General features: G+C 34.2%; 1 protein-coding gene across 1 annotated transcript in view; it reads left to right on the plus strand.

Annotated features, from left to right (window-relative positions):
* The window catches only part of TBCK (TBC1 domain containing kinase), a 212855-nt gene that overhangs the window by 61026 nt on the left and 128260 nt on the right, over positions 1 to 23569 (plus strand). Inside the window, exons 7-18 of the mRNA XM_069593562.1 lie at positions 2986 to 3046; positions 4032 to 4093; positions 4272 to 4333; positions 7978 to 8126; positions 9425 to 9563; positions 11988 to 12087; positions 16932 to 16981; positions 17159 to 17288; positions 18253 to 18351; positions 20038 to 20100; positions 21997 to 22123; positions 23335 to 23385. Coding sequence (XP_069449663.1) covers positions 2986 to 3046; positions 4032 to 4093; positions 4272 to 4333; positions 7978 to 8126; positions 9425 to 9563; positions 11988 to 12087; positions 16932 to 16981; positions 17159 to 17288; positions 18253 to 18351; positions 20038 to 20100; positions 21997 to 22123; positions 23335 to 23385 — 1093 coding nt within the window. The remainder of the gene's footprint in view (positions 1 to 2985; positions 3047 to 4031; positions 4094 to 4271; positions 4334 to 7977; positions 8127 to 9424; positions 9564 to 11987; positions 12088 to 16931; positions 16982 to 17158; positions 17289 to 18252; positions 18352 to 20037; positions 20101 to 21996; positions 22124 to 23334; positions 23386 to 23569) is intronic.

A 23569-nucleotide genomic window follows, 5' to 3' on the forward strand; every position in this document is an offset into this window, starting at 1 on the left:
GCTTATACACTGGCATTGTCTGGAAAATGCCAGACTTGCTGATTCTTTGCTATCCTTTGTCTAGACCATCTTACTTTTCATTGGTATAAAAATATAGTGAATCTCATTTTTGTTTAAAATCATAGCCTAATTGAAAATTTTTGTTGGAATGTAAAGTATACATAAGCATAAATATGACAAATGTAACTTTTCCTTTTTATTACCATTACTAATATTTAAACTACTTAGGATCTGGGTAATTCTTATATGAATAATTCAGTTCAACAAATGTTGATGAGTATTTACTGTGTGTATAATAATACAACAGGAATAAACTGTGATTAAAATGTATTGTCAAAGAGCCTATAATGTAATACAAATCCATAAACTTTGAAGATAAGTACAAAGAACTGCATGAATTATAAGAAAGGAAATATTAATTCCGTAATAGGGGCTTCATGACATTTTAAGAGGTACTCAAAGTTTAGACAGTCCAGTTTTAGGATGCTTTAAATCTTCCTCTACCTCATCAAACCTTTAGATTTCATATAAAATATTAAATATAAATTAATAAGTAAAATGGATAGGAGCCATATCCTAGGAGACTTTGAGCCATATTGAGAGGATTATGTTTATATAAGATGGAGGGGGACATTTAAAGTTTTTAAGCAAGCTAAAATCAAACCTGCAGTTTTAGAAGATTAATTTTTTTTAAGGTGGGTCTTTTTAAATTTAATTATTATTGGAGTCTAGTTGCTTCATAATGTTGTATTAGTTTCAGGTGGACATCAAAGTGAATTAGTTATACATACACATACATCTACTCTTTTTTAGATACTTTTCCCATATAGATCATTACGAGTATTGTATAGTACTTCCTGTGTTATACAGTAGGTCCTTAATAGTTATCTATTTTATATATAGTAGTGTGTATTATATATGTCATCCCCGGTATCCCAATTTATCCCTCCCTCCCCTTACCCCCAGAAACCATAAAATTGTTTTCTACATCTGTGACTCTGTTTTGTGGATAAATTCATTTGTACCATTTTTGTTTAGATTCCACATGTAAGCAATATTATACAATATTTATGACATTTCACTCAGTGTGACAATCTCTAGGTCCATCCATGATGCTGCAGATGGTATTATTTCATTCTTTTTCACGGCCGAGGAATATTTCATTGTACATGTCTTCTTTGTACTTCATTGTACCACATCTTCTTTATCCATTCCTCTTTCGGTGGACATTTAGGTTGCTTCCATGCCCTGGCTATTGTAAATAATACTGCAGTGGACTTTGGGGTGCATGTATCTTTTCAAATTATGGTTTTCCTGGGGTATATGCCCTCTTAATCATATGGTAGCTCTATTTTTAGTTGTTTAAGGAACCTCCATACTGTTCTCCCTAAAGGCTGTACCAATTTACATTCTCACCAACAATGTAGCACTGTTCTCATTCCTCCGCACTCTCTCCAGCGTTTATTATTCATAGATTTTTTGATGATGGCCATTCTGACCAGTGTAAGATGATACTTCATTGTAGTTTTGATTTACATTTCTCTAATAATTAATGATGTTTAGCATCTTTTCCCATGCTTTTTGGCCATCTGTGTGTCTTCTTTGGTGAAATTTCTGTTTAGATCTTTTGCCCATTTTTTGATTGGGTTGGTTTTTTGTTACTGAGCTGCATGAGCTGTTTGTATATTTTGGAGATTAACCCCTTGTCAATTGCTTCATTTGTGAATATTTTCTCTCCTGTGGGTTTTTTTTCATTTTGCTTATGATTTCCTTTGCTCTGCAAAAGCTTTTAAGTTTAATTAGGTCCCTTTTGTTTATTTTTGTTTCTCTTTTCATTACTCCAGGAGGTAGATCAAAAAAGATCTTGCTTCAATTTATGTCAGAGAGTGTTCTGCTTGTGTTTTTCTATAAGAGTTTTATGGTATCTGGCCTTACATTTAGGTCTAGAAGATTAATATTGATAGTAGTGTAAGAGAGAGGAGGGGCAGCTTGTTTTCAATGATCTCTCCACCTGTAGTTCTAATTTCATAAGGCTTTAAGAAAGTTTTTCTTCTCTATTAAAGAAAATCAGAGCCTCTTTTGCTGCACAAAGACCAAGCTGTATTCTTAAACCTTCTCCTTCTAAGTCTTTTTAAATGATCATACAAGTTTGCTTTGTTTACAATAATAGAAACATAATAATAGCCAAAATTTCTGAAGCATTTTCTTTATTCAGAAAATGCTAAGCAGTTTTTTATACATCATATAACCTTCACTGCAACCTACATGGCGTGTATAGTTAACATTCCAATTTATAAATGAGGAAAGTGAGGTTTAAAGTGGTCAAGTAATTTACCCATAGTATATAACTCATTGTGGGAAGTCCAGCTTAACACACAATAGTTGCTCAACACATAATCACTGAAGTTGTACTTGATTCAATACTCTTTTTCAAGGAGCCCTCTGAAGCCAATTAATAAGGAAACAACTAAAATATAACATATGTATCTTAAAATAAAGGGATATACCAGCTACTATGGAAAACACAAAGATGGTTATTTTAAGTCATTTTGAGAAGAGGAAGGAGTGTTGTGGAATATTTCTTAATGGAGACAGCAGATTACCTGGATCATGATATATAAGTAAGAATTAGTTGGGCAGATGAAAGGGTAAAAAGACATTTTGGTCTCTTAATCAAATAAGACTCCTGGAGTCCCTCTAGACAACCAAATATATGTGGGTCTCAAAAATGAAGAATGCTTGAGATCGAACTACAATGTAATGATTCTTAGATATATAGAATGCTTAAATGGTAAGCATTATGCAACATTAAAAAAATGTGTGTCACTAGTGATTTTTCTTTAGAGGAGCCAATTCAAAAAAAGCTAATAAAACCTCTGAAGAGAAATAGAGATAATTGTAAAACCATTTTCAAAAATGAAAAATAAAACCTCCCTAGGAAGAATATGTGAATGTTAATAAGAATTTCTTTTATCTTTTATGTAGGGAAGAAAATTATTTCAGAGTTTGGATATTTCTGAAAGACTAAAATTTTTGCTCACACTGGGTAAGTGTCTCACAATTGATTATCTTTCAGTTGTAAATATAAGCTTTAGTGAGAGTAATTATGCGCATAGAGAATGTGTTCTTCAAAATAGTGACTACACTGAAAAGGCTTCACTTTCTTCAGCTTTCCAATGATCAGTGATAAGCATTAACAGGGCAGTTAAAGCGCCCTTGAGGTACCATAGGAGAGCTTTTCCTTATTCACTGTAAGGAATTATAATGTCCTTGGATATAATCTTAGCTTTATGATCTAGCCAACCAAACTAACTTTTGAATCAAAATATGAACTTTAAAATTGTACTTCTCTGTAGCAGTTACCGTCAATGTACTATAACGTTTGAATTTCCGTTTAGAGAATTATATGACTGAGGAAGAATGTTTATTTTTCCTTCTAACAAGCTCATATGTTTCACATCTGTATAATCCAAATACTAGTAATTCACATTTATAAAAATTTTTGTAATCCAGAATAAGTTAAGGATGTATGGTAAAAAAAGGAGAGAAAAACAGTGATAGAGCGCTTTGTATAAAAGAGTGTCAGATTGGTGTCCAGGTTAATAGGGTCTACAAATATGGATGTGTATAGAATAACATTAGTGAATATTAAATAACAATGAATTGTAAATAAAATTGTATAAAGTTTTATAATTTTATCACTTTAATTTCAAAGATTGGTAATATGGCTATTAAGGAGTCTTAGAGATCTATAAATGGTGTCTATAGGCTAAACCTTATACTTTAAAGACCAGAAAAAATGTATGCACATTCTTCAATTGTATTTAATAAAAGCAGTCTTATAATCATAAAAATAAAGGCTTTTTTCATTTATTAAAATATATAAGGAAACTTGACAAAGTCTCAAGCTTTTTAATATTCCAAGTTCCAAAATTACATTATACAATTTAAAATAATGTTAATAAAGTTTAACTCTCAGTCTGGTAAGTTGTAAAAGCAGCTTTAATTCATGTAATTTTCCTCTTTTATAGACTGTGTAGATGACACTATAATAGTTTTGGCTGAGGAGCATGGTTGTCTGGACATTATAAAGGTTTGTCATTAATCTGTTATTGAAAATTTATTTTGCATACTTGGGATCCAGTAGCAAACTATTTTAAAGCAAAGGCTTTCCAAAAAAGTCAAAACTTCTTAAAGTAGAAAACGATATAAGTAATATAAATTTTTAAGTGAATTGTTTAAAATAATTACTTTCTCTCTCTGTTTACCAGGAGCTCCCAGAAACTGTGATAGATCTTTTAAAGAAGTGCCTCACCTTCCACCCTTCCAAGAGGTTGATATCAAGAGTTTGGGATTAAAACTGAGATCTTAACATATAAGTACTTAATTTTTTAATACTAATGGATCAAATAATATTAATATATGTAGTAATGTATGATTGATATTAATATCAGAACTGTTAGTTTTGGCTTTAATGTATGGTCATAAGAGAAGACAAAAATAATTAAAACATAATCAGAAAGCTGACATATGCCAAAATCAGCCAGTAGTTCATTTCCTAACCTCCAGTTTGAAAATTAGCTAAACTATGGAAGGTAGATATGCCTAGATACAGTGATATGAGAAAAATGAGAACAAAAATTTATTGGCAAATAAGTATTATAGAAAAAAACTTACATAGTGAGCTAAGTTAATAATTGCTGATAGTGTAAAAGGATTTCTTAGAAATTTTATTATTTTCACTTGATGATGTCACTGTTACCCATTCATTTGTCCCCAAACTCTGTAAGTATGTAATATTTGAAAATAATATATTCTAATTTATCTTTAGAAAACATCTTTAGTTCATTCGAATGAGAGGAATAGTATTAAAAGCATAGTTTTGGGTAAATATACCACATGAATTTATCTCAGATGACCATTATATCTACTACTGTGGGCACACATCCCTTAGAAGAAATGGAGTAGCCATCACAGTCAACAAAAGATTCCAAAATGCAGTACTTGGATGCAATCTCAAAAACAACAGAATGATCTCTGTTCATTTCCAAGGCAAACCATTCAATATCAGGGTAATCCAAGTCTATGCCCTGACAGGTAATGCTGAAGAAGCTGAAAAAGAATGGTTCAATGAAGACCTACCATACCTTTTAGAACTAATGCACAAAAAGATGTCCTTTTCATTATAGGGGACTGGAATGCAAAAGTAGGAAGTCAAGAAACACCTGGAGTAACAGGCAAATTTCACCTTGAAGTACAAAATGAAGCAGGGGATGAAGCCTAATAGAGTTTTGCCAAGAGAACACACTGGTCATAGCATACACCCCCTTCCAACAACACAAGAGAAGACTCTACACGTGGACATCACCAAATGGTCAACACCGAAATCAGCCTGATTACATTCTTTGCCGCCAAAGATGGAAAAGCTCTATACAGTCAGCAAAAACAAGACAGGTAGCTGACTGTGGCTCAGATCATGAACTCCTTATTGCCAAATTCAGACTTAAGTTGAAGAAAGTGGGGAAAACCACTAGACCATTCAGGTATGACCTAAATCAAATCCCTTATGATTATACAGTGGAAGTGAGAAATAGATTTAAGGGTCTGGATCTGGTAGAGTGCCTGATGAACTATGGATGGAGATTTGTGACATTGTACAGGAGACAGGGAGCAAGACCATCCCCAAGAAAAAGAAATGCCAAAGAGCAAAATGGCTGTCTGGGGAGGCCTTACAAATAGCTGTGAAAAGAAGAGAAGGGAAAAGCAAAGGAGAAAAGGAAAGATACAAGCATCTGAATACAGAGTTCCAAAAAATATCAAGGAGAGATAAGAAAACCTTCCTCAGCGATCAATGCAAAGAAACAGAGAAAACAATAGAATGGGAAAGACTAGAGATCTCTTCAAGAAAATTAGAGATACCAAGGGAACATTTCATGCAAAGATGGGCTCAATAAAGGACAGAAATGGTCTGAACCTAACAGAAGCAGAAGATATTATGAAGAGATGACAAGAATACACAGCAGAACTGTGCAAAAAATATCTTCACTATCCAGGGAATCATGATGGTGTGATCATTCACCTAGAGCCAGACATCCTGGAATGTGATGTCAAGTGGGCCTTAGGAAGCATCACTATGAACAAAGCTAGTAGAGGTGATGGAGTTCGAGTTGAGCTATATCAAATCCTGAAAGATGATGCTGTGAAAGTGCTGCACTCAATATGCCAGCAAATTTGGAAAACTCAGCAGGGGCCACAGGACTGGAAAAGGTCAGTTTTCATTCCAGTCTCAAAGAAAGGCAATGCCAAAGAATGCTCAAACTCCCACACAATTGTACTCGTCTCACACTCAAGTAAAGTAATGCTCAAAATTCTCCAAACCAGGCTTCAGCAGTTGTGAACTGTGACCTTCCAGATGTTCAAGCTGGTTTTAGAAAAGGCAGAGGAACCAGAGATCAAATTGCCCACATTCGCTGGATCATTGAAAAAGCAAGAGAGTTCCAGAAAAACATCTATTTCTGCTTTATATACTATGCCAAAGCCTTTGACTGTGGGAACCACAACAAACTGTGGAAAATTCTTAAAGAGATGGAAATACCAGACCACCTGACTTGCCTCTTGAGAAATTTGTATGCAGGTCAGGATGCAACAGTTAGAACTGGACATGGAACAACAGACTGGTTTCAAATAGGAAAAGGAGTATGTCAAGGCTGTATATTGTCACCCTGCTTATTTAACTTCTATGCAGAGTACATCATGAGAAACGCTGGACTGGAAGAAGCACAAGCTGGAATCAAGATTGCTGGGAGAAATATCAATAACCTCAGATATGCAGATGACACCACCCTTATAGCAGAAAGCAAAGAGGAACTAAAGAGCCTCTTGTTGAAAGTGAAAGAGGAGAGTGAAAAAGCTGGATTAAAACTCAACATTCAGAAAACGAGGATCATGGCATCTGGTCCCATCACTTCATGGGAAATAAATGGGGAAACAGTGGAAACAGTGAGAGACTTTATTTTGGGGGGCTCCAAAATCACTTCAGATGGTGACTGCAGCCATGAAATTAAAAGACACTCCTTGGAAGGAAAGTTATGAAAAACCTAGACAGCATATTAAAAAGCAGAGACATTACTTCATCAACAAAGGTCCGTCTAGTCAAGGTTATGTTTTTTCCAGTGGTCATGTATGGATGTGAGAGTTGGCCTATAAAGAAAGCTTATCGCCGAAGAATTGATGCTTTTGAACTGTGGTGTTGGAGAAGACTCTTGAGAGTCCCTTGGACTGCAAGGAGATCGAACCAGTCCATCCTAAAGGAAATCAGTCCTGGGTGTTCATTGGAAGGACTGATGCTGAAGCTGAAACTCCAGTACTTTGGCCACCTGATGCGAAGAACTGACTCATTTGAAAAGACCCCGATGCTGGAAAAGATTGATGGCAGGAGGGGAAGGGGAAAACAGAGGATGAGATGGTTGGATGGTATCACCAACTCAATGGAGATGAGTTTGGGTGAACTTCAGGAGTTGGGGATGGACAAGGAGGCCTGGTATGCCGCGGTTCGTGGGGTCACAAAGAATCAGACACAACTGAGCAACTGAACTGACTGAACTGATACCACATTAAGAGTACAAAGAAAATCAGAAGATAGTATTGGTTTATAATTTTATTATTTAATTAAGATATTCAGCGAAGCAAGTTTATGATGGTCAAGCTGAAAGTAAAAAATGGAGATGCTCATATGTAATAATATTTGATAAGTCATAAAATACAAAAAGCACAAAAGAGGTAAAAAAAGTCAGTATTTACTTGTAATCACTTAATTCTTTTTTAAAGGTGTATATCTAGACTCTAATAAGGAGAGCTTTATTATTTTGTATGATATGAGGTGTTTATGACTTTTAATTATTTCCTTATAGGTGTGCCATTATTCTAGGAACATTTTAATGACTTTAATTCATGTGCTATATTTTAAATGTGTTTAAGGCAAACCCCAGATGAATTAATGCAGGACAGTGTGTTCAGAGAAGTGTTACCCTTATACACTCCCTTTATCAAACCTGCCAGCCTGTTTTCTTCTTCTCTGAGATGTGCTGATTTGACTCTGCCAGAGGATATCAGTCAGTTGTGTAAAGGTAATGATAAAGAATACTAAGAATAAAAGCCATGTTTTTAAAGGAAGTACCCTCATCCTAGTTTCAGTTTTGAATTTGTCAACAATATATATTTATACTAGTGAGGCTTTTTGGATACTTATCTGAGAATTAAGAAGTAATTTTGGAAGTGGTTAAAATATAACCTAACATTTTAATCTTTTAAATTTAAATTACTTTGGAGCAAGGACTTTAAGAATCAAAGAAAAGAAGTGGTATCAAACAAAAAAATTTTTCTTATTATGTAAACCCGGGTCCTAATGCTATAATCAGATCTTCTGGTTTCCAATGGAATTTCTGTTACCTCAATATTTATATAGATTTCATAAAATTTATTATAAATTATTTTAAAATCATATTATTGATAAGTCCATTATTATTATATTCCATGTTTGTTAGAGAATACCACCTTTTCTCTTTTTATTCCTCTCTGAAAATTACAGCTCTCAAAATGTGTTTTTTAGGGATACCAGTAAATTATATTTATATAAAAAATTATCATGACATAATCATGGTAGAAAATACTTACTAAACATTCATTTGGTCAAATACTTATACTGAGTTTCTACTATGTTCCATACACTGTATCTTCAAGCATCATTTGTGCCAACTGGGGGGGTAAATAGACCTTCAGTCACACAGTTACTATTATAAATGAAGATCCAAGACTTTGTTGGCAGTCCAAGTGGTTAACATTCCACACTTCCTATGTAGGGGGGATGGGTTCAATCCCTGGTTGGAGAACTAAGGTCCCACATGCTGTGTGGAGTGGCCAAACAAAAAACTGAAGGTCAATATGAACATAGTACAATGGAAGCGAAGCCTCTGTGAGACATCAAGACTTTTAAAAGAGGCACAAATTGTCTCAAGACAAAGGATGGGACAGGGTGTGCTGGTTGCATACTCAAGTGCTTTATTTTTGCCCTTATTTCTTTCCTGCAGGGCTTGATATATCTAATGTATATGTGTGTGTATGTGCGTGTGTGCGTGTATATCTTCCATATATATATATATATATATATATATATATATACACCTATGTATATATAGCTCTGATATAGAGGATAAAAATCACACTTTTTTCTCAAAGAACCTGGATGCACAACCAGTATACATATCTGCATTTAATCCTCTATGCATTTTGTAGTATGAATATTGTAAAGGGAATCTTACTGTGTTCTTCAGCTTTTACTTTTTAAAAATGTCAGCTATTATTGCTTGTTGCCTTTTAATAAAAACAGAAAGTGTGATAGCTATTTTTTTTAATTTTCCATTAATAGATATAAACAATGATTACCTGGCAGAAAGATCTATTGAAGAAGTGTATTACCTTTGGTGTTTAGCTGGAGGTGACTTGGAAAAAGAGCTTGTGAACAAGGAAATCATTCGATCCAAACCACCTATCTGCACACTCCCCAAGTAAGGAAAGAAAACATCTCTTGTAAATGAAAGAAATCTAGTAATAACTTTTTTTTAATTTGATAGTTTTTTCTTTGGGTAGGTAGACATTTTTTAATTGGTGGAAAATTGCTTTACAATTTAGTGTTGCTGTCTGCTGAACAACACAAATCAGTCATAATTATATATATATATATATCCCTTTCCTCCTGATCCTCCCTACCTTCTTCCAGTCTCACCCATCTAGGTCATCACAGAGCACCAGGCTAGGTTCCCTGTGTTATTTAGCAACTTCCCACTGTTTTAGAGATGGTACTATATATATGACAATGCTGCTTTTTCAGTTCATCCCACCCTCATTGTCCCCCTTAATGGACATGAGTTTAAGTAAACTCCAAGAGTTGGTGATGGACAGGGAGACCTGGCACGCCTCAGCCCATGGGGTCGCAAAGAGTCAGACACAACTGAGCGACTGAACTGAACTGACCTCATCTTCCCCTGTGTCCACAAGTCCGTTGTCTACTAGCTTCATTTATTACCATTTTTTTTTCGATTCCATATATATGCATTAATATACAATACTTGTTCTTCTTTTTCTGACATTTCACTCTGTATAAGAGGCTCTAGGTTCATCCACTTCACTACAGCTGACTCAAATTTGTTCCTTTCTATGGCTAAGTAATATCCCACTGTATAAATGTACAACTTCTTTATCCATTCATCTGTTGATGGACATCTAAGTTGCTTCCTTCCTGGCTATTGTAAATATTGCTGTAATGAACATGTGTCTTTTAGAATTCTGGTTTTCTCTGGATATATGCCCATGAGTGAGATTGCTGGGTCATATGGTAGATTTATTCCTGTTTTTTTAAGGAATCTCCATACTATTTTCCATAATGGCTGTATCAGTTTGCATTCCCACCAGCAGTGCAAGAGGTTGACCTTTTCTCCATGTGTTCTCCAGCATTTATTGTTTGTAGATTTTTTGTTGATAGCCATTCTGACTGATGTGAAGTGATACATTATTATGGTTTTGATCTACATTTCTCTAATAAATGAGTGTGAGCAGCTTTTCATGTGTTTATTGGCCATTTGCGTGTCTTCTTTGGAGAAATGTCTGGTAGGAGTTTCTAATCGCAGAGTTCTTATCAGTGCTTTTGTTATTTTTTAAACTACCATTTTTAATAAATTATTTGTTTTATGATCTATTTGAAGTAAAGGTATTATTATGGAACATCTCACAATAGTTGGTGATCAATAAAACAGATTGTACAAATAGAACAGTAATATTTAAGAGAGTTAATATACTAGGATAGTATCCCCATTATGAGGAACTTCTTTTTTTTTTTTACTTCTAAAGATATTTTAAAATGTACTCAGTGACCTCATTGCTTATCCTAGAGATCATCATGGTACTAAAGCACTGTTGGAAAACTCCAGAGTTGTATAAGGTCTTAGACACCATCTCGTAAATTACTTGGAAGTTAAATGGCAATACAATGCTAAGAGCCAAAACTGTTAATTGTTCTGTTGCTTGTCATGTTCGTTCATACAAATGAGAGCCTACATCTCTTTCCGTTAGTGCTTTGAAGTTTTAATTTTAGGTTTTAGGACTAGATTTGATCTTTGTAGGTAACTATAAAAACCATCTGCTGATCATTTTTTTCTTCATATGTACAGCACTAATTCTGTACCTTTCCCCCCTCTTAAACTGATTCTTAAATATTAACTTCAATATTGTACTGTTCACATGATGAATTAAGTAGAAAAATCAGAAATAGGATGATGGCAGTTCCAAGAGTAAATGGTTTGAAGGATATAAAAATTAATTCTCTAAAATTCTAAATATGTTTATTACTCAGTATTCTTTCTCCTGAGAAGTTATCATCATTAGCGTTTTATTTTCTTCATCCTTTTATCATTTTTTACCCATATGAATTTCCTCAGGAACATATTACATACTGTCAGTGTAATTTTATCATTGCCCCTGCATGAACAGTGTAAATCATATTCTAGTATCCCTAAAATGCTTTACATTTATAAGCTGTATTTATAGGGGCCTCCCAGGTGGCTCACTGGTAGAGAATCTGCATGCAGGAGACTTGGGTTCGATCTTGGGAAGAACCCCTGAAGGAGGAAGTGGCAGTCCACTCCAGTATTCTCTTCCCTGTACACATGGACAGTTGCCTAGCAGGCTGCAGTCCATGGGGTTGCAAAGAGTCAGACACAACTGAGTCAGGGAGCACGCATGCACTGCAAACTCAACATATATTTAAAGATGAAGATTTTTTGGAGAAATTTCAGCTACCAATTATAGATTTTATTCAGTCTAAAATTTCTTTTAATGAAGAGATTTATGATTTAGAGTAAATTTTATTTTCTAGAAGAAACAGTAAATTGGATTTCTATGCTCATTAACATAACATTTTTTAAATCTCTTTTTAGTTTTCTCTTTGAAGATGGTGAAAGCTTTGGACAAGGTCGAGATAGAAGTTCACTATTAGATGACACCACTGTGACACTGTCATTATGCCAGCTAAGAAATGTAAGAATGGTATTTTGGCAAATTTGCTTCAGACCTTTTTCCTTCTTTCCTCCCTCCCTCCCTCCTTTCTTCCCTCCCTCCCTTAGTGGCTTCTTTTTTTTTAAATAAAAACCTTACTGATACACATGAAGCCTTAGATTCCTTCCTAGTACCATAAAATACGTGAGCATTTCTTTAACATACATCCCCAAGAGTGGCATTGTTGGAAAATCGACCTACCATCAGTCTAGTATCTATTGTTATATTTTCTGTTCACGGAAATCATCTTATCACTTTATCTCTTTACCCTCATTGGATAAGGGTTCTCATTTCTCCATATATGTGATAACATATGGTCTCATCCAGTACTCTTGCCTGGAAAATCCCATGGACAGAGGAGCCTGTTAGGCTGCAGTCCATGGGGTCACTGAGGGTCGGACACAACTGAGCAACTTCACTTTCACTTTTCACTTTCATGCATTGAAGGAAATGGCAACCCACTCCAGTGTTCTTGCCTGGAGAATCCCAGGGACGAGAGTCTGTGGGAGGCCATCTATGGGGTCGCACAGAATCGGACATGACTGAAGTGACTTAGCAGTAGTAGCAGTATGGTCTTATCAAATTCTTAAAAAAATTATTATTCTAAAAGGTGCAAAATGGTATTTTGCTGTAATACTAATTTTCAATTTCCCAATTATTGTATAGTTATGAGCCCTTTTATATTTTTTGTGATTTGCTTACCTCTTTAGTATATTACTAGTTTTTATCTCTTGTCAGTTTTTTTGAATGATTTTTTTATTGATTTGAGGATTTTAAAATGTATTTATTTACATAGTCTTTGTTGGCTATACAGACATACCTCAATTATCTCACTTAGCTTTATGATGTTTCTTGCTCTAAAGTTAGTTTTGTTTGAAATTAATGTAGCTATCCTAGTTTTCTTTTAATTAGTGTTATTCATGGTATGTCTTTATTCCTTTACTTTTAATGTATCTATGTCTTTATATTTAAAAAGTGTTTCTTTTAGATAATATAGAGTGTGTCTTTCTTACTACTTTTGAAGGAAAATTTTCTTGGGTACAAAATTCTAGTTTGATTTTTTTTTTCTTTTATACTTTAAACATTTCGCCCCACTCTTTTGCTTGCATGGTTTCTGAAGAGCTGTCTGATGTAATTATCCTTTTCCTCTATAGGTAAGGTTCCTTTCACTTCTGTTTTAGTTTCTGTCAAGGTTTTCTATTTGTTATTTGAGTTTTTGCAGTTTAAATATGATATACCTAGGTGTAGATTTTTAAAAATTTTTCCTGCTTAATGGTCTCTGAGCTTCTTAGAATTTTTCATTTGGTGTACGTCTGATTTTAAAATTTCTGTCATTACTTCAAATATCTCTTCCATTTCCTTCTCTCTCCTCTTGGGTATTCCTATCACACATAGGTTACATCCTTTGATTATTCCTTAGTATTTTCATCTTTCTGCTTATATTACCTACCTTTTCTTGCATGTGGTTCATTTTTTCCCTTATAACCTTTAGCATCTTAATCAGTTATTTTAAATTCCTGGTCTGATAATTCCAAAATCTCTGCCATATGTGAATCTGGTTCTGAAGAGTACTTTGTCTCTGCAGAATGTCCTTTTATACTTTAGCATGCCTTACAATTGTGGGGGTGGGGAGAGTGCAACATGATATATTGGTGAAAAAAAACTGTAATAAAGAGATCTTCGGTGAAAGATTTCATGTTTATCTAGCTGTTTACTATTTGTATAGCTTTTTTATCAGAGTAAAATCCTCAAATGTCAATGTTCTTATCTTCCTTACTGTCTTTAGATTTCTCTGTAGACATAGAATCTGAGGCTTGCAGTTCTTTCAGCTGGAATCTCCTGTATCATACAGAAACTTTGTTCTTGCTCAGTCACTTAGTGTCCAACTCTTTGCAACCCCAGGGATTGCAGCTTGCCAGGCTTCCCTGCCCTTCACAGAAACTCTACATATGGAAATAAGATAGGGGAGGGAAAGTAGATTGAAGGGGTAATCCTATCGTTAGGTCTCAGTGTTTCAGTGAGCCTGTGTCTCTGGGCTGTGGAATTCTCAGCTTCCCTCCCTGTTACTTCAGGTGAGACAGGAAGGCTAGAGAGAGCAGTAATTGGGTATTTCTCTTCCCCACATCAAAGACTAGAAGGACCTAGAATTTTGTATTTCCCTTACCGCAGATCATTTAGGCTCTGGTAAAATAGTTTCCCTGAAGAGCAGGCCTTTGCTTAAGACAACAGGATACTCTAGGAGTAGTTCAGAATGGTTATTTTGCCCCTTCTCGTGCAAGAGACAGGAGGGGATTTTTCTTAGACCTTCACCCTGAGGACATGTTGGGACTTATGGGGATAAAACTCAAGAAGTGTGACGTTTCCCTTAGGTCTGGGCCTCCACAAGTTTTTATCTCTCAAATTGCTAAATCTGCAGCAGTCAGTTACCCTTCACGTGTTTTACCAGGCTCCAGCAGTGCCTTCTTTTCCAGCTTAGTTGTGATTCTTTATATTTGTCATCGCTCCAGTTTTCTGGGTACCATTTTGCCCTGATTCTGATAGACCTAAAAAGGATTGTTATTTTCAGTTTTTTCAGCTTTTTTATTGTTGTTAGGGCAGAAAGGATAACTCCCACACTGATGGAGTATTGGTCTGAAAACCAAAATTTCTAGCCTTTTTATTTTTAATGATTTATGTGCATCCTCAGTCGTGTCCAACTCTGAAGATAAAATAGGTAATTTCCCTTGTCTGTCTCTAGGCTAGCAGTTCAGCACCCTCTCCCCAGGCACGCACGTACACATACACCCGGAGTTCTTTCTTTACCTGGATGCAGCAGGGTCTCCCTCTGGTTTGACTACCTGTTAATTAAGTGCCTGAGGCTTTGTCCTGTTGTCCTCTAAAACCCTAGTCCACAGTTCTCAGTATCCTTTAGTACCAGCTAGCTCCTTTCTCTCTAAATACAGCTTTGTGTCTTCTGTCACTGCATTTTCATTACTCTTATAGGCTTTTCCTCTCATTTAATATTTTAAATGTTATGCCATAGGAGGATATTAGAATCTCTTACCTGCTTAAATGCCAGCAACAGAAAATTAAAATATATGATTATTATACTTGATATTCTAAACATACCATCCCTATGAGTAAAAGACTGTGTACAGTGGATAAAATAAGTAGCAATACAAGATGGTAAAAAATAAAATATATCCAAAATATATGTTTCAACTACTTTTATTTAACTCTTAATTTGTTTCTTTAATTTAAATATGATACAAATGATATGAATGCAAGTTAAATGAATGTAGACTTTAGTTTGATTTCCCCAATTCCCTTACAATTCCACTTTTGAAATTTAAAATACTTTTTTCTATAATTATTAAGAAAAAATTTTAATGTTGTTAATTTTTAAAATAATATGGAAATGAATAATAATTTTACCTTATACTTTTCTGTGTAAAAATTTTTGCCTTTTATAAACCCTTAATATGCTAAATTTTTAGCTAGAAAAAAAGCAGAAAAGATATTAACTATGTTTATGACTTTCAGAACAGTTAAACTTAAACTTAAAAAATGTAAGTTAATAATACAGTAAAATTTGTGAAAACTTTAGTTTTCAACTAGAATTTTAATCCATGAAAGAAATATCTAAAGTCTTAAAAGCAAAATGGGAAATGCATGTTCAATTTTAAAGAAAAGCTAGGCATAAAGCCCTTGTTTATCAGATTCTTAGTGCTGGGTTTTTTTTGGGCTTTTAAAAATTCTGGGAACAACTTCCATCGATGAGTGCATAGATGCTAATCCACAGAAGATCGATGCTGGGTCTACACAGAGCTCCATCTTCTATGTTAGTCCCCAGAGAAGCAGATACTCTGCCTTCCAGTTGGAAGTTGAACTGAGCAGCAGACAGGATGGTATTAACTTTAATCACCCTGCTTCCAGTGTATCTAAGATTTGACTTTACTCTGACAGTCTTCTTCTGTTTTTAAAAAATATCTATAATTCTGGAGAAGGCAGTGGCACCCCACTCCAGTGCTCTTGCCTGGAAAATCCCATGGACGGAGGAGCCTGGAAGGCTGCAGTCCATGCGGTCGCTGAGGGTTGGACACAACTAAGCAACTTCACTTTCACTTTTCACTTGCATTGGAGAAGGAAACGGCAACCCACTCCAGTGTTCTTGCCTGGAGAATCCCAGGGACGGGGGAGCCTGGTGGGCTGCCGTCTATGGAGTCACACAGAGTCGGACACGACTGAAGTGACTTAGCATAATTCTGGCAATATTATTTGGAATAACATTTATTATAATGACTTTGTGGAAAAAATAAAATAATTGATTTTTGTTAGTTGATTTATCAGCTCTTCAAAGTATGATGTGAGAAATTCTTTTGAATCCTTTTTATTATCCTCTTACTTTTGTCTTACTTTTTTATTAATGTCAAAACAAAAATCTGACTTTAAGGAATATATATTCAAAAGTACCCTTTAAAATAATCTTCATATAATTTTAAAACAGTTATCCATTTGTTAAAATTTATACTAACTTTAGTATTTCTGAATACTTTATGTAGTATTTATGTTTGGAAAACTTTTATAACAGGTATCTAATCTTTACAAAAGGTACCTAGAGGTTAAAAAAATCAAAAAAACAAAAAGCAATTCTTCACAGATAAATTTAATCACTAGAGGCATGGCATATTTTCATATTTATGTTAGGAATGAATTTTAGACTCTGTTTTATATTTTTCTTGTTACCTTTATAAATTCATAATTTTATGTTATTTTTTCTTTTAAATATGGATCAGCATTTCTGGCACAGATCCTAAATATCAAATATTTTCTTTCTTAATTCACAGAGATTAAAAGATGTTGGTGGAGAAGCATTTTACCCACTACTTGAAGATGAGTGAGTATTTCGTCTCCTTTTACATTTATTTTTCCTATCTGTTTATGTTATTCTGGTGAGAAGCTTGTACATTTTCTTTGGAAAGTTTTTCCTAAAAAGAACACAAAAATATGGTATTTTAATTTTTAACATTTTTGTACTTTTGTCAATTTTTCTGCTTTTGTTTCTCTTTTACAGTCAGTCTAATTTACCTCATTCAAACAGCAATAATGAGCTATCTGCAGCTGCCACTCTCCCTTTAATCATCCGAGAGAGGGACACAGAGTATCAACTAAACAGAATCATTCTCTTCGACAGGCTGCTAAAGGTAGAGATTCTAAAGTGTAAAGTGTTGTAAGTGCCCCTATATAGTCCTTATCTTTTATTCATTCATAATTCTTGATGTCATGAGAAGACTAATTCTTATAACTTATATTTTCTGATTAATTTTAAGTGATACCTGTTCATAGTATATAAAATTAAAAAGTAAATAAGATGCAGGAATCTATGCATAACATATTAGATATTAGTATATTATATTTAAAGAACACCTAAAAACCAAAAGAAAAAAGCACTATTATCTAAACAGGGAAATAGATAAAGAACACAATAGAAATACAGCTAGTCAGTAAATCTATTAGAGAATGTATCCTTTCTATTAATAGAAATGTAAAAAAGTAAAATAGCCTTTTCTTGCATACCAAATTAGCAGAGTTATTAAGATTGGAGCTCTCATTCTTTTGGAATAAGTGTAAGTTGATAGAAACATTTTGTAAAACAATTGAAGGTATATATCAAGAGCATTTACAGCATCCATACCCTTTATCCTAATATCTCTCTTCTAGAAATTTCTCATGGCATACAAATTTACTGATAGGCAAATTAATATGCAAAGATATAGGAGAAACTGTAATAATAACATATTTATTTAATACTTTCTGTATCATCAGCTGTTTTAGAAAGAGCCTTACTTATATTACTTTACCTGTATGAAACTGATATTATTCTCAGAATGAGTCTTTTTCTTCATACTCACAGAGCACAAGATAGAGAGGGATGACTAAAAGCAGTAGAATCAACTCCTCTCATTGATTGTGTAATACGAGATTTACAGAAGATAGAGAACTATTTCACTGTTAACTTTTATGTATTAATAACACCAAAGTAATTTCAGGTACTTAGAAACATTATAATTCACCTTCAACTTTTTCACTGGTGTATTGAGAACTGGCTAGACTAAAGAGATGGCACTGGTAATTTGAGGTATTTTTAATTTTTTTTTTTATCTATAGGCTTATCCATATAAAAAAAATCAAATCTGGAAAGAAGCAAGAGTCGACATTCCTCCTCTTATGAGAGGTTTAACCTGGGCTGCTCTTCTGGGAGTTGAGGTAAAAGAGAAAAGAGAAGGTTGGAAGCTGATTAATAGTACTAGGAAAAAAGAATGACAGTGCCTTCTGAATGTGTACTTTTCAAGTTTTTAGAAAATTATGTAGTAAAATATGAGCATTAAGAATCTTTGGCAACTTTAAGTGAAAAGAATAGAGGAATAGACTAGATAGAGTAGAAAAATATAATTGAAAGGTTTTTTATCCTAATACTGTATTTAATGAACTCAAATTACCTTGATTATTAATTTTAAAATCAGAATATTTCAAGAATATGTATGCATCATTTTATAAGTCTATAGTCCTGCATATAAAGTATGTTCCTCTAGGAATAAGTTTGCCTATTTATAAGCAGTTCTAAGTTTGGAGAAGTCTTCCACTCTAATTTGAACCTTGTCAGAAATCATTAACAAAATTTAGTGCCTTTGACACATCTGTCTTGTCAGAAGCACACTGCTAAGAGAAGCAGAAACTTTATCTCGTACAATACCCTATCTGTGGCAGTGAGGAAAGGAAAGGTGTCACAAAATTATTAGGGTGACTTGCAGTGATAATAGAGAGCAGCAGTCATAATAATGAGCCAAATACTACCAGATTGTTCCCTTTTCTGTCAATTTCCTTGACATCTTACCTTCATCTGTTCTATTGTAGATATCTTACGGATGTCCATCATCTATTTTTTGCGTGTGAATTTTCTCAAATATTTTTAATCCTTTTCACTCTCTATTGAAAGATTTCCTTTCTTCATTTTTTTATTCCTTTGGTGAGAATCTCTGAACATTTTTGAGTTTGGTTGCTTCTTTTATAAGAATGTCTAATGTTCTATTCCATACATCAGTAGTTAGAATTGTAATACTTTAAGCATATAAAATAACTTTAAGCATACAATGTTCAAAAGTTCAAAAGGACTCCAAGGTCTAAGTCTTTCATTAAATAGATGTGCCAGAGAAGTTGATGCAGCACACAAAGTCAAAATTTGAACCCCAAATTCCTGGCTCTTTCTCTACCATTAAGGTACCAGACCAATAAGAATTGTTCTGTGCTTGGTCCTATAGAACATGACCAAAATTTTAAGTGGTTTATTCAATTGTTCTTTCTATAATGGTATAACTGAAAAATGTAAATGATTCCTCTAGTCTCTTAATGATCTTATAACTATATGATATTCCACTCTGATTCATCCCAAAGTTCTGCTTCCTTGTGCTGAACTACCATTCCTGAAAACAGTTTCATTTTATTTTTGCTTTCATTACCAACTTTTATCAGGAATATTTCTTGTGGGATGAACCCTACCACCCTTCCCCTGAATTAAAAAAAATTTTCTCCTTGAAGTTTGCTATGCATGAGATACAGTGAATAAAAAACAGGAAAGCTGCATTTTGTGTCATTGTGGAGGCTGGGAGATTGGCTCAGCATATTCATTAGCCATATGACTCATTCAACATGTATGTCTTACAGTATGTATGATTCAAACATCTGCCTCAGCAAAATGGTAAATTGTTTCAGACTTTTATCACAAACTGTCAAAGTGTAGAAAAGTTTTCTGAGGTTATACTTTGAGCTTGAGTGTGCCTGTCTATAATTGAGTGTGCTTTCAAAGACAGATGTTTTTAAGTAGATTTTGCCTAAATTTATAATTTATTAAGGGTATAAAGAAGTAATTTATCTTCTCTTTTTTTTTTTATTCAGGGGGCTATTCATGCCAAGTATGATGCAATTGATAAAGACACTCCAATTCCTACAGATAGACAGGTATGATATAGATTATCTTAAACAACCTAGATAAGTTTGCCAAATCTTTCAATTTTAGAGAGGCATGAGGAATTCTCTTCCTTTCATCACGAATACTCAGCAGCCATTATATGCATATGATATTAGAGAAGCATAAGTCTTACCTCTGTCCATAGTTCATCAGGCACTCTGTCTATCAGATCTAGTCCCTTAAATCTATTTCTCACTTCCACTGTATAATCATAAGGGACTTGATTTAGGTCATACCTGAATGGTCTAGTGGTTTTCCCTACTTTCTTTAAGTCTGAATTTAGCAATAAGGAGATGTTCAAGCTGGTTTTAGGAAAGGCAGAGGAACCAGAGATCAAATTGCCAACATCTGCTGGATCATCAAAAAAGCAAGAGAGTTCCAGAAAAACATCTATTTCTGTCTTACTGACTATGCCAAAGCCTTTGACTGTGTGGATCATAATAAACTATGGAAAATTCTGAAAGAGATGGGAAGACTAGATCACCTGACCTGCCTCTTGAGAAACCTATATGCAGGTCAGGACGCAACAGTTAGAACTGGACATGGAACAACAGACTGGCTCCAAATAGGAAAAGGAATATGTCAAGGCTGTATATTGTCACCCTGCTTATTTAACTTAACTTATATGCAGAGTACATCATGAGAAACACTGGGCTGGAAGAAGCACAAGCTGGAGTCAAGATTGCCAGGAGAAATATCAAAAACCTCAGATATACAGATGACACCACCCTTATGGCAGAAAGTGAAGAGGAACTAAAAAGCCTCTTAATGAAAGTGAAATTGGAGAGTGGAAAAAGTTGGCTTAAAGCCCAACATTCAGAAAACGAAGATCATGGCATCTGGTCCCATCACTTCATGGCAAATAGATGGGGAAACAAGGAAACAGTGTCAGACTTTATTTTTTGGGGCTCCAAAATCACTGCAGATGGCGACTGCAGCCATGAAATTAAGGGACACTTACTCCTTGGAAGGAAAGTTATGACCGACCTAGATAGCATATTCAAAAGCAGAGACATTACTTTGCCAACAAAGGTCCATCTAGTCAAGGCTATGGTCTTTCCAGTAGTCATGTATGGATGTGAGAGTTGGACTGTGAAGAAAGCTGAGTGCCAAAGAATTGATGCTTTTGAACTGTGGTGTTGGAGAAAACTCTTGAGAGTCGGTTAGACTGTAAGGAGATCCAACCAGTCCATCCTAAAGGAGACAGTCCTGGGTGTTCATTGGAGGGACTGATGCCAAAGCTGAAGCTCCAATACTTTGGCCACCTCATGCGAAGGGTTGACTCATTGGAAAAGACTCTGATGCTGGGAGAGATTGGGGACAGGAGGTGAAGGGGACGACCGAGGATGAGATGGCTGGATGGCATCACCGACTCGATGGGCATGAGTTTGAGTGAACTCTGGGAGACGGTGATGGACAGGGAGGCCTGGCGTGCTGCAATTCATGGGGTCGCAAAGAGCTGGACATGACTGAGCGACTGAACTGAACTGAACTAAAGTCTTACCTCTCAGATATAGTCTAAAAACTCATTAGTGAGTCAGAACTTTTTCTTTAAAGCGTTTAAGCCAAATAACTTTTCCTAGTATGTACCTTTTTTGTCTGAAGAATTTGTGCTTTATTTAGACCAGATTGTAAAGTAAGATTTTTTGAAAACTAAATTAATACATCCTTTTTCAAAAGAAATGACCTGCTTTTCTTATTTAAGTATACTTAAAACTTTTTAGTGTTCCTGGAGGATTAGTATAAAGTTCAAACATTTCAAAACACCAGTATTATGTAGGCGGCCTATTCTTGAATTCATAATACAATTTCTCCTCTTCCTTCTCTTGGGATTTATTGGTGATCTGTCTATTATAGTTCTACCGTATTGTTTTGCTGTTTTACAGATTGAAGTGGATATTCCTCGTTGTCATCAGTATGATGAGCTGTTATCCTCACCAGAAGGTCATGCAAAATTTCGGCGTGTCTTAAAAGCCTGGGTCGTGTCCCATCCTGATCTTGTGTATTGGCAAGGTAACTTTTTCCCCCAATTACTAAGACTTTTTGAAGTGTTAGGAACATGTTGCATGACTGATAATTTTTAAACTCAAAACAAACTATCAAATTATCTTTGGCTTTAAGAAAAGTCAATACTAAGCTATGCTCCATTTTTTGAGATGTTTATATGAGAACTTTTTTTTAAAACTTTGTCTAAATGTCTAGTGAATATCATTTAAATGCATGACATTTAATGAGACAACTTGTCATCATGTTGATTAGCAAAGTATAAAGAATATTTCATACTAGTGCAGTCTTTGTGAATACATTTTTAATCCTTGATGCAAATAATAAAATAATTTTGTACTGTAGATAATTTGGGGATGGTTTATATTCTTGACATTTAATGATTTACAGCTTTTGCTTAACAGATTAGAATATTATTAGGTTATTAGGAATAGGGGAATATATATCACCCTGAAATTCTCATTTTTTCTCTTTTTAAAAAATATCTATAATGCTCCATCTCCTTGATTTTTACCTTTTCTCATTACTCTTTTAGCTGTCATTGATAAATTCATGAGTGAGAAATCCGTTCCACCTAGTGTTATTTTTTAATTTGTTGTTATGAATAGTAATCTTTATATTTCAATTCTATGTCTATTTCTGGCCAAACTTGAAAATAAAGCTATTGTTTTTTTCTATCTCTATTCATTTTAGCATTCCATGTCTCCCTAACAGTTATAGATAAATTTATATATATTCTTTTAGCATGACAATGTGTGAATAGCATTATTATCATTAAAAGAAATATCATGTATATATTTTACTTCACAGTTTTTTAAAGAATTTTATTTTCATCTAATAAACAGGTAAGAAGAGAAACATGTAAGAAAACTTTTCATCTCCTTGACAAGGAAACCTCTTTGGAGTTAAGTGATTACCAAGATCACGCAGACAGGGACTGTATTCATCCCTTCTATCATTTGTACTTTTTTCTGTTACTATGTTTCTCTCTTCGGTGTATATAACCTTAATAATAATAATGGTTGATTTATATTGGATATTTACTATATGCTAGTTACCATCAGTTGCTCCTCACAATAATCCATAACATATTTCTGAATGGATCATATATATAATACTGAATCTATATGAAAGTAATGCAGAGATCTGAATAAGGTATGTATCTACAATTCTGCTGGATTATGTTTATTTTAATTTTTTCCCCAATCTTTCTCCATCAGGTCTTGACTCACTTTGTGCTCCATTTCTATATTTAAATTTCAATAATGAAGGTAAGCCTATTTATCATTTAAATAATTATTGTGTTTATTGTTCTAAAATATTTTATTCAAACATGAAAGCTTGCTCTCTTCCTAGTACAGCCTATAAATTTTTGTGAAATAATCTGTTGTGACTCATTTTAGAGGATGTGAAGGATTAATTTATTTCTGGAGGTTTTTAGCTGTAGCTAAAGAT

Source organism: Ovis canadensis, chromosome 6 (genome assembly GCF_042477335.2).
Source record: "Ovis canadensis isolate MfBH-ARS-UI-01 breed Bighorn chromosome 6, ARS-UI_OviCan_v2, whole genome shotgun sequence".
Classification (NCBI taxonomy): Eukaryota; Metazoa; Chordata; class Mammalia; order Artiodactyla; family Bovidae; genus Ovis; species Ovis canadensis.